Raw genomic sequence first — 11195 nt, 5'->3', positions numbered from 1 at the left:
TGACATAGAAGTTGCAGGAAACTGAGTCACTGCCATTAGGACCAGACCTTACCTTGATTTTCACAAGTTTTGTGTTGAAATTGGTTGTGTGTGCTGTGTTGAGTCCCATGTTTGGCTGAGGTGTATTTCCACCAAGAATCACTCTACATTTGATGGAGAAATGTAGAATCATTTGGTTTGCTTACTGGTTAATTGTCCTTTGCTACTCAAATTGGCAGCAAATTTCTGATTTGAATTTTTATGGCCTCAGTTTCCAGAGATTACAGGGTAAGTTCATAGCACAAAAAGTTACATGTTTCTTTTGGTTACTGGTATTTTATGGAATAATTTAAGTTGGAAGGGACCTCTGAGCATTTATCTAGTCCAGCCTGCTGCTCAAAGCAGGGCCAGCTTCAGAGGTAGATCGGGTAGCTCGGAGCCTTGTCTAGTCAAGTTTTGAAAATCTCCAAGGATGGAGATTCCCTAACCCCCTCTGGACAAGTTGTTTCAGTGCTTACCCACCCCCATGGAGTAAACATCTACCTTATATTGAGTCTGAATTTCCTTCAGTGCAGCTTGGTGTCACTGCCTCCTCTCCTTTCGCTGTTGGCCACTGAGAAGAGTCTGGCTCTGTCTCCTCTGTAATACCTCTGCCCTGTCTTTGTCTGTGTTGAACAGCTGAAGTTGCAGCACGTGGGAGGACCTTTATCATGCCCACTAGTAACTCACTTTCAGTATGGAAGGCACTGCTGTTCCTACTCTTGGTTTCTTCTCTTAACCAGGAATTTTTCCCTCAAAGAGCTTTTTCTCTTGTCCCATGACATTTTAATAGCCTTTAATGATGTTTAAGACCTTTAAAAATCTAAGATAGTACAGAGCCCCGTGGCCTCTTTCCCAATTCATCATCTCATGATCTGACTCCTAATTCTGTTCTTCCTTTGTTCTAATCTGTCTAGTGCAGAGCTCAGGCTTACTGTGCTGTCTATCCCAACATGCACCCTTTTACAGACATATAACAATTGCATCTTTCTGTTTTTCTTGTGCTGTGGCTAGTTTAAATGACAGGTTACACACATAGGCTTGGTCATGTTATATTTAAGCTTCTTTAGGACTCACAAGTGAATCCCAACTGGTTCTAAGGTTTACTCCAGCCTTCAAATTGTTCTAAAACCTCCCCACTGACATTTTAATTAGAAACAGTCTCTCAGACCCATCCCAAGAGAAAGTCTCATGTGATCTCCTCTGTGGCAACTGCCGATAATGATGATTAATTTGGTTTTTCCAACTGGCCCTATTTTCTGCTGAGACGTTTGGCACTGATCATGCGTCATTCCCACTGATCATCTGGCAGCTCTCTGCTTCTGATGTTTTTGATGAGGTTTGTTGTTGTTACTTGCTTTTATGTCTTTAGCAAATTGTTCCTCAGTTTTTTCTTCTTTTTTTTTTTTGCCTACTTTTTTGTGGATTCTACATTTCATTTACTAGAGTTCAGGCTTTTATCATTTTTCTTGTTTTGACATGTAAGTTCCTTCTAAAGGCTGTCTTATTTATTTCTAACAGCTTTTTCTCATACCGGCGAGGGTTGCGCAGTGTCTGATCTCTGCAAAGTGAACTAAAACTTTCCAATTCAATAATGATTCGTTGCTGGTGACTTATGTAGCCAACATAATTAAGAACTGTCAGGCAGTTCTTAATTAAAAGTTGAAGTCTGTATCTTTTTGTCCCTTATTTTTTGTACAGAATTGGTATGGAACTAAGCAGTCTGTAATTGTTTCACTCATCCTGCTTGTCTTGCACTAATGCTACTGTTCCGCTCTGGTGTCCTGAGTCTTCCAAGATGTAGTAAAACTGAACATAAGGCCGAAGATCTTTTTAATCGGTGCTTATGCCCAAGTTCCCTGGGCTTCCTCTCAACTGGAGTACAGAAAGATGATCACAAGTGATTGGATTACCCTAGGCTAAGGCTTTTCTGTTCTTCAGCTGAGCTGCGGTGGCTGGTTCTACATGTGCGGCCAGCTCTGCTGATGGTGCAGAAAGCGCTTTAGGCACTCTTCAGATGAAATCACGGTTTGCCCAACTCCTTTAGCTGCAAGCTGAGAGCAGGTAATGTTATCTCTTACCTCATCAAATTTTATCTGCTTCTGCTTAAGTTAACTTTGAAAGAGGTTTCAGAAGGACCGCCTTTCGGATCCTAGCTCTGCTTCTAAGTTCGTAAAATAAGCAAACAAGTTTCTCATCCCAAACGCAGTGGATTCCTGATTTCTCCCTAGTGTGCACCGTAAGTTTTATTTGTAGCTGTGCTAGCAGTCCTGGGAACACAAAAGGAAGTCAGTGAGAAATGTGCTTGTTCAAAATTCTGGAAAAATTAGGTTGTACATAATTAACTGAAAACTCTAAAGACACTGCTAATTAATGCATAGAATTCTCCATAGGTACAACATCCAGGCAGCTGAGTTCAGTGGCAAGATACAGATTTTTCTAACAGCTGTTTACTGTTGTTCCTATGACTCTGCAAGCAATTCCCCAGACTTAGAGAAATCATAGTGGACTCAGGCAGTAGAAGATACTTAGGAATGGACTAATGAACAGAGATGAAACGAATGGTTTCTTCCTTCTCAAGAGAACTTTTATTTTCTGAAATGTGTAGAACTGTCCCCTGTCAGTGTGTGACTGTGCATGGTTGTAATTCTTCTGGCTGAGGTACACAATGTATCACCATCCAGCTAAATCACATCTGTCACTTTCAAAACAAAGTTTCTGTGGTATTTGTAGTAAGTTATTTCCAGTATAAGAAGTTCTCACGGGGCAGAAAAGGGAATTTCAATGAGTTGTCCTCAGAGTCACCAGTTTTTCACAACTGTCAGCAGCTCAGGAGCCCCGGCATGACTTGGTTTTGAGCTTGCTGCTGGCTGCCTTTGGCACCTTAAATGTCTAGTATCTGACAAAGCCGCATGCTTCTAACCAGCTCAGCATCCCCCAAGCACGGTAACCCACCAGCCCCTGGGCAGCACAGCAAAAGCATCAGAAAACCTGAACTTCAGTTGCTCTGAAATGACAGTTTGTGTTGCAGAGCTACAGCCCTGCCACGTGCTGTCAAGTGTGGGCTCAGGTGTAGGCTCCTCGCCTCACGGAGTCCTTCCCATGCTTCAGCTCTCTGACTGTGTCAGGAAATGAGCTGGGCTTTGCAGTTCTGGGTCCGGGTACGAAGAAACTGCTCTCTCTCTCTTTCTGTTGGTTTGCAGGCAGGCAATGCCTGGATGTGGTGGAAGTCTGAGATGGAGTCTCCCAGCGAGTCAGAGAAGAACAGTGACTTCCAGTCGCTTCTCAGCTGGGATTCAAGCTTGGATCCGGACATGGGGAGCTGGAGGAATACTGAAGAGGTGGCCATGGAGAAGCTAGAGGAGAGCAGCCAAGAGGCAGACCGTGAGCTGGAGTTCAGTGAGCCTCTCTGGGGCGATGATAGTGAAGACTACCAAAAGGCAGAGAAACCATGTGAAGATGAGAATTTTCTCCAGTTCTTCTCAGAGGTAGGGCTGTTTGGATGACAGGAAAGTGGGCGGCATAGTTCAGGCCCTCCTAAAACTTTAGGGTTTTCAAGGCCTCCACCATCCCTACACACAGAAACAGTCTGGGGGAGGAGCAGATGCCCTGAGTTCAGTTGCTCCCTGTCCCAAGCCTAGCCCTTCCTCCCATTTAAAGCTGGCACCGCAACCAGGCAGCTGCTTTGCCAAAACACAGCTCACCCTAAAGCACAGAGATGTCAGTGAACTGACACTGTAATAATAACACAGGGCTTCATCAGAAGATTTTGCAAGGATTCCTAAAAATGGAAAGGCGTTCGTGAGTGAAAGCAAAAATAGCATCTGTGCTGCTTATTTCTTCTTCCTTTTGCCTTCACAATTTGAAGCAATAGATCTCTGTGTTGCAGGTAACCCAGATGATGGAACCTCTCTGCATTAGCAGCACAGAGTCATCACAGGCTCAGTGGGATTATTGTGACTGTGGGAAGCAGGATGATGGGGAAGATGTGAGGTGCCAGGAAAAGACCACAGGGACAGCAGTCTCAGGAGCAGACAAAAGTCAACTACATGTCCTGGCAGATGAGAAAGAACACTTCCCAGGAAGAGAGGTAGGGGAGAGGTGGTCCTAAGAGAGCCTCTGGTCCTGGATGAGAGATGAGAGACAGTGAAGGAAATCAGCTCTAGAAGAGGTGTGGAAGTCCCAGGTTCCGAGTGGGGAGATGGGGACACGGAGGAGACATCAGGGAGGGGAATGCAAAAGAAATGTATGAGGGGAAGGATGTTTTTTATATATGGGTATGTATCTTTATGAACAGGAAGCTTGTTATAGATCAAACCCTCAGATGTGAGTTGGAGGAATTGCTCCTTGGCAGTGTAAAGGTGACTCATGAGAGCTGGCAGTCTGCTCTCAGGTTTAAGGCAAGACTGGAATACTTGCCTTGTTCTAATTGCTGTGCTGTGCAGCACACAGCTTGACTGGTTTCAGGCCCACGTGGCTGTGATAGCAATAACCATCTGCCCCTGGAGACCGTCATGTCTTGGAAACAGGCACTGTCTAGCCTGGGTTTACATCAGTCCTGTGTCTAGGGGGGCTGTGGGCTCTCACCAGCCTGCAAGGTGTTGCTGGGACAGGTAACATAGCAGTGGAAGAACAGTGCCGTTTTTCCACACTCAGATTTGTTCCCTTGCAAACTTAGACACTGGAGACAGAAATAACTTTCAGGGTTCTCGCACATCACCTGTTCAGCCATGACGGTGTTATTCCCAGCACTCCCTAGCAGTGGTCAAAGCCAAACACAGCACAGTGTGTGCTTTCTTCCTGAAGAGTCTGCTCCGTGCTTCAGATCTGTTGAGGATTCTCAGGTGCCCCTGCACATAATCCCACTTCTGGACTCCAAAAAGCCTCTCTCCCTGCACGTGTCACTCTCAACATTTTATTGGCAAATCACTACAGCACCAGCAACACTATTCTTCCTGGCTGAGTCTATTCTCATATTCATGTGGGAGTTTGTGAGGAAACAACCTTGTTGCACTCTAGGGGATCCTGTTATCTGTTTCTTGAGCTTTAACAAGCCTGAGGCAATCTGACCTCAGCTCCTGATTGCCCTCTCACATCCCATGACTCTTCCCAGAAAAGCAGACAGATGCAACACTGGGCACCAGTCAGCTCCACAGTGTTTGTGTTAGCCAGAGGTGGTTATCATCCAAAAGATCAGACCCCGCTGTTACTGGAGTGCTGGGCAGCACAGTGAAGGTCTGAATAAGGTCAAACATCATCCTCCACAATAAGAGAGCAAGCTAGCTCCCGGTTGAGAGTAATGGATGCAGTAAAAGGATGCGCAGCAGGCTGGCTTCTAGATAAAGGATTCAGGTGATGGGCTGCCATTTTAGATGTATCTTCCTCTGTGCTCCTCAGGCCAAGACTCCAGTGATGCCTGGGGAACAAGCTTTAGATGAGCCACATCCACAGGAGATGAGTAATCAGGCCCAGGATCAAGACAATAGTGATAGCACCTCTGCAGCCCCTGTGCTGGACTCCACAAGCCCTGCCAACACGCAGCTGTAAGTAGTTCGTTCTGCTCTCTTGCAGGCGCAGCAGAACACAGTTGTTTCCCTTGTCTCACATGAGAACAAGCGTATGGCACAGGTCACCTCCAGGAAGGTGAGACAGCCAAGGAGAACAGGAGGGAAGGAGGTAACTTGTGCTATCTCTGTGGATCTGCCAGCATTTTTGGGCATTGATCCTAAGCTGAAGTGAGAAGAGTAGAGATTAAATAAGAGATTAAATAGGAAATACATGTTTCCACAAGGCAGCTACGCCTTGTGTGAGCTGGGCATCGTGCTTTGTCAGGCAATGTCCGGTCCAGCTCCTAAGAGAGGCATTACTGGCCCCCTTTAGGCAGGTGCAGGCGTGTCAGTCACATGCAGGCTCTGCCACATGCATGATCACCTGGGCTGCCTTTCGAAGGAAAACCATAATTTACTGGGATGAGAAACTGAATAAAAAACACCTCAGTAAAGTTATGAACTTCAGAGTCGCATGAGCTTTTCTGTCCAACTTGATTCTGCCCTTTAGAGCTGCTTAGCTCAGATCTTGTTTCTACCTATTGCCTGGCATCTTCCTGCGTTCTGGATGTTTAGTTGTGCATTCAGATGCAGAACGCTTCCACCATCCCACCCTGCGAGGCTTTGCGTAGCTACAGCAAAGGATCTCTGCGCTTCATCCACCTGGATGTGGTGGGTGCTAGCAGAATTGCCACCTCCTACTTGAGTGTGATGATCTGGCAGTATATCCTAATATATATCCACAGGGTGCAGCTGAGCTGGGAAAACCCCCTGCAGCATTCGCTCTTCAAAAGAACTCTCCTGTCCATCTGGAAGACGATAGCCAGTCACAGGTATATGGGGGCAAAGGGTTGGATTGACGTGGCTCCTGAACACATTGCCCTGAATTCCAGCTCCTGTGTCACCAGACCTTGTCCTCCCCTCCACAACAGCCACCACAGGCTGGCTTGTCTCTCCATGGCTTTGCTTCTGGCTGTCCCCACAGCAAGAACAGCTGCGTGCTGCAAAGCTGGAGAGAACACTGCATATTTATTTCCTCTGCTTAATGTGGCAGAGCCCAAATGTTGCTTCCTACACAGCTGGCACAGCCAGCTTCAGCGAGGGGCTCAGCCTCCTCCCATGCCAAGTCTTGACAGCCACTGAATACTGGCTGTTGCTGATCAGCCGTGGCCCTCACGGCAAGCAGGGAGAGGCAAGCACTGGTCTATGTTGCGGTGTTGTCTTTAGCAGAGAGGCAGACAAAGGTAATTCTTTGTGCTTGTCCCTGTAGGTACAGTAGCCCATTCCTGAAGGCAGTGTCAGAGAAACAAGCCCCTGGATACGGGGATGTGGTAAAGAGGTGAGTTCATGGAGGAAGTGCTCGCTAGTTGGTTTCTCTCTTTTTTCTGTCTTCTCTGGTTTCCAAAGGGCCAGTGGGACGGTTTCCTTCCTCCTTTTCCAGAGTTTGGCTGTCACCAGTGTCTCCCAGTGATTTCTTTTATTAAAACTCCCTTCCGGGTGGTGAGAATCTGGAAGCTTGCACTGACTCTGGTGCTGGTAGGAATTGTGCCTGCCCTTTGCTGGCATTGCATGGCTGACTTACTCCAGGCACAGTCCATGCAGCTGTAAGCCCTGCTTGAGCAGGGGATTTAGCTTCTGCAGCTCAGGAGTCCCTTCTCCCCATGTTGGAAGCATTTGCCTCAGGCAATACCGTCTCCTCATCCACTGCTTGTTCCCCAGACGTTTTATTCTCAGTGGAGAAGTGGGTCATAAGAATATTTTCCAGAGAGATTTAAGGGCATTTTTCAGAGCTGAATCATACTCTATTCTGGTCACAGTTGTCCTCTCTGCAGCCATTCATTTTCTCATTCTGTCAAAATAAGGGAAGTAATATTTATTCTCCACCATGTTCCCCTGATCAGCACTGCTATTTTTGCTAGTGGCACCATTCGATTTTAAGGGGTTTTAATAGATACCTATTTTAGTAACTTTTCTTTCTCTGCTAAGACCTGGACTGACTTCATGAAGACTAATTAGGAGAATCACTCTGCTTGCCTTCTCCGGAGCTCAACATCAAAGTTTTTTTAGAGGTGACTGCTAATGACCTGCCAAGGTGATTGGATAGCAAGTGTTGCATTGGCTAAACTTACTTTTGTCTGACTTAGAAGAAAAACATTCTCGCTCCCCCTCTTTGTCGTGAGCAATAAAATTGACTGAAAATAGCTGTGCATTAGGGCCACCCTGAAATGAGAATAAGCATGTTCATGCAGAGCCTGAAGAATGCCTGGCCCTGGGATGCAATTTAATTATTCTTCTGGCTTTTGTAGACCCATGGATTTAACTAGCATAAAGAGAAGACTGTCAAAGGGGCACATTCAGTCCATGGTCCAGTTCCAGCGTGACCTCATGCTCATGTTCCAGAACGCGGTGATGTACAACAGCTTCAACCACCAAGTGCACCACATGGCCACTGAGATGCAGCAAGAGGTCTTGGAGCAGCTGCAGATGTTGGGTGAAGCCCTCCTGTGCTCAAGGGACAGGCTGGAGTGGGGGAGAAGGTAACAAGCCATGTCTGAGGCCTGTTTCTTTTGGAGCAGTGCTGTCTCCCTGGCTCAAGAGGTCTGCTGGGGCTCGCGGAATGTGCTGACACTGCAGCCGTGGCCTTCAGCAGACCTGGTTATCCTGGCAGTGCCTGCCAGGTTGATGGGATAAGGAACAAAGTGGTTTCTAGGAGGGGCACCAGAAGGGAAACCTCCTTGCTTCCCTGGGAAAAGCAGCAGCGTAGCCCTGCAGTGAGAAAAGGTTCCCCGGGATGAAAAAAAAAAAAGGAGAAAATTATCTTTGTGCCCAGTTGGGGTGAATCCAGGCCCAGCCCTGCGAAAGCGGCCGGCTGTGCCCCCGGGGTGCCGCAGGCGAGCCCCGTCCTCCGCTGCCTTCCCCGTCCGCTTGCGGCGTTGCCGTGTCGGGGTTGGGCCTGCGTTGCGCGTTACCGCCCCGTGTCGCCTCAGGCTGTGAGGGCAGCCCCGGCCCCGCGGGGCTGCCGCCGCACCCCAGTAAAGGCCCGTGTTGAAAGCCTGGCCCCGCGTCTTCGACACCCCGGCCAGGGGGCGGCGAGGAGGGCGCCCGCGGGGCGTGAGGGGGGGGGTGGGCGGCAGGAGACCTGCGGGGCCGGGGGGCGGGAAGGCGCCGCTCCCCATTGGCCGGCCTGGTGGGCGGGCGGTGCCTGAGGGGGTTGCCGATTGGCTGGCACAGAACTGGGAGCCGTCCGTCCCGCCTCGCTGGCCGCGCGTGCCCCGGAAGCGGAAGCGGCGGCGCGCGGCGGCGCGGCCATGGCGCGAGAAAAGCAGGCGGAGGTGGAGGCAGAGGGAACCCCCGAGCGCTCGTACCGGGAGCAGCTCGACTACCTGAACCCCATCGCCCAGCCCCTCGCCTCCCGCAAGCTGACGCGCAAGCTCTACAAGTGTATCAGGAAAGGTCTGGCTGGCGCCGGGGCATGGCAGCGGCCGAGGCGGGAGAGACCGGGCCGTGGCGGCGCAGCCCCCTCACGGTGTGATTCTCTTGCAGCGGCCAAGCACAAGCAGATCCGTCGCGGCGTGAAGGAGGTCCAGAAGTTCATCAACAAGGGCGAGAAGGGGTAAGCCCTGCCCTGGCCCCGCTGCCCCGGCATGGCCCGGCCCTGCCCAGCCGCTGACAAGGGCTTTCTTTGCAGGATCACGGTGCTGGCTGGCGACACGCAGCCTATCGATGTGTACTGCCACATCCCCATCATGTGCGAGGACAGGAGCCTTCCTTATGCATACGTCCCGTCCAAATCGGTAAGGGGCAGGGGCTGCGCAGCCTGGAGGAACCGGCCTCAGTGAGAGGGAAGCCGATGAGCAGCACCTGGCCCGGGCTGTGACAAGAACCTTCCCGGGGAGGTGCAGATCTGGTGCCTGAGTTAAGGCACCCAGTGCTTGTCCGTGGCCAGGGCACAAGAGGGCCAAGCGGTCATGGCACAGATGTAGGAGTGTTTCACTGTGGGACCGCAGAACCGTTTGTCCAAGTTCAATCCCTGCAGCACTTGGGGCTCGGAGCTCTCTGGGATGGAGCCAGGACACATTTTTCCCCCTAAATTGTGAGCTGGGACCTGGCTGCTTGCAGAAACAAGACACTGGCCAAGGTGTGGTGTTGGTGGGACATCTTCCCCTTTGTAGATTGGAAGTTCTGGGGGAGTTGGTGTCTTTGGGACTTCCCTTCCCCACCCCACCCCCCCAGTGCAGGCAGCTCTGCAGACCCTGGCTCCCCGCCCTGGGGAAGGCATGCGGCAGGGGCCAGCCTCTTGTGGTGTGGGCCACCCCAGCGTTTGGCTTCCAGGATGTAGGACAGAAGCTGAGAAAAGGGTTCTTAAACCCAGCATGAGTCCAGAGGGCTTGGGCTTGAGGGGCTGGCAGAGACGTCTGCCCTGTGCTAGATCAGGGTGTGAAGGGTGTTGGCTGGGTGTCAGGGCCTCCCCTCCCGGGGGGACCTAGCACCCCCAGCCTCCCCCACGGCCTTGCTTTGTTCCCGCAGGACCTAGGAGCCGCAGCCGGCTCAAAGCGCCCGACCTGCGTTATCATGATCAAGCCGCACGAGGAGTACCAGGAGACCTACAATGAGTGTTTGGAGGAGGTGGAGGCTCTGCCTCTGCCGCTGTGAAGAGCCAGGGACGGGTCCTCGCCCCGCTGCCTGCGGGGCTGTGTCCCCCTGTTTGTGGGGCGCTGCCGGGGGGCGGTGAGCGCTGTGGGGTGAATAAAGGTGCCGGACGTTTGTAGGACGCGCTCCCGGCCCTCTGTGCGGGGGGGGCGGGGGGCGCACGGCTGGGGGCCGCCGCGCCGCCAGGGGGCGTCCGCGCTCCGGCCCGCGGGAGACAGCCATTGCGGGGGGGGGGGGGGGGGGGGGGGCGGCGGGCACCTGCGGGCGTCGTTGAGCCAGATGGGGCCGGGCAAACCATTCCGGGGGCGCGGGGGGGGTGAGGCCCGTCCCGGCGGCAGCGCCCCGGGAGCCTGTCGGGCCGCCCCCGCGGGGCCCGGCCGTGACTCAGCCGGCGCCGTGGCCCGACTGGTTGTACCGCCAGCCCCGGGCCGCCTCCCTCCCCGGCGCGGCGGCTCCCGGCAGCCCGGGCGGGCGCTGGGTCTGGCAGCGCAGCCGGGGCGGGGGGGGACCCCCGGGGGAAGGAGGCCCCTGCCCCCCCCCCCCCCCCCGGCACAGCAGGGCCCGGGCCGGCCCGCACCCCCCCGCGGGGCTGGGAGCCCCGGTGCCCCCCGCCGCCCCAGACGAAAGCAAAGACAGGGGCCAGAAGAATGGAGTCCGGGTTTATTGCAGGGAAGGCCGAGGAGAGCGGGGCCGGGCCCGGCCTTAGCGCGGCTCCGCTGTTACAGGCACGGCGCGGGGCTGCGGCCAGCACCGGGCCAGCTCCTCGGCTACTCCTCGCCCACCCTGGGAAGGGCGATGGGGGGGATACCCCAGCCTCTTCCCCCGCTCGGGGAGCATCCCAGCCCCCTGCCCACATCCCCCAGTCCTCTTTCCCTGCCCCAAAGGCCTCCCAGTGTGGCAGGGCACCGGGTTCCCATCCCTGTGCACAAGGCACTCGCCCTTCCCTGCTCCAGGGCTCCCTGCAGGGAAGCTGCATTAACC

The 11195-nt window shown here is 52.6% G+C and overlaps 1 protein-coding gene across 1 annotated transcript; it reads left to right on the top strand.

Moving 5' to 3' along the window:
• The first annotated feature begins 8872 nt into the window (after window positions 1-8872).
• Window positions 8873-10296, top strand: NHP2 (NHP2 ribonucleoprotein). The gene is made up of 4 exons (XM_075715063.1): window positions 8873-9017; window positions 9108-9177; window positions 9253-9358; window positions 10092-10296. Exons 1-4 carry the CDS (start codon window positions 8873-8875, stop codon window positions 10215-10217), a joined length of 447 nt encoding a protein of 148 aa, XP_075571178.1. The 3' UTR covers window positions 10218-10296.
• The last annotated feature ends 899 nt before the right edge of the window (window positions 10297-11195 follow it).

The sequence above is a fragment of the Pelecanus crispus genome, chromosome 8 (assembly GCF_030463565.1).
Source record: "Pelecanus crispus isolate bPelCri1 chromosome 8, bPelCri1.pri, whole genome shotgun sequence".
NCBI lineage: Eukaryota > Metazoa > Chordata > Aves > Pelecaniformes > Pelecanidae > Pelecanus > Pelecanus crispus.
The sequence above is the reverse complement of the archived record's forward strand: the minus strand, read 5'-3'. Positions and strand labels throughout refer to the sequence as shown.

Bases quoted from the DNA above. Each gene is read 5' to 3' on its own strand.
- NHP2 (XM_075715063.1), top strand. From the start codon at position 8,873: ATGGCGCGAGAAAAGCAGGCGGAGGTGGAGGCAGAGGGAACCCCCGAG. The intron at 9,018-9,107 runs GTCTGGCTGGCG...ATTCTCTTGCAG, and splicing joins CTACAAGTGTATCAGGAAAG to CGGCCAAGCACAAGCAGATC. The intron at 9,178-9,252 runs GTAAGCCCTGCC...CTTTCTTTGCAG, and splicing joins ATCAACAAGGGCGAGAAGGG to GATCACGGTGCTGGCTGGCG.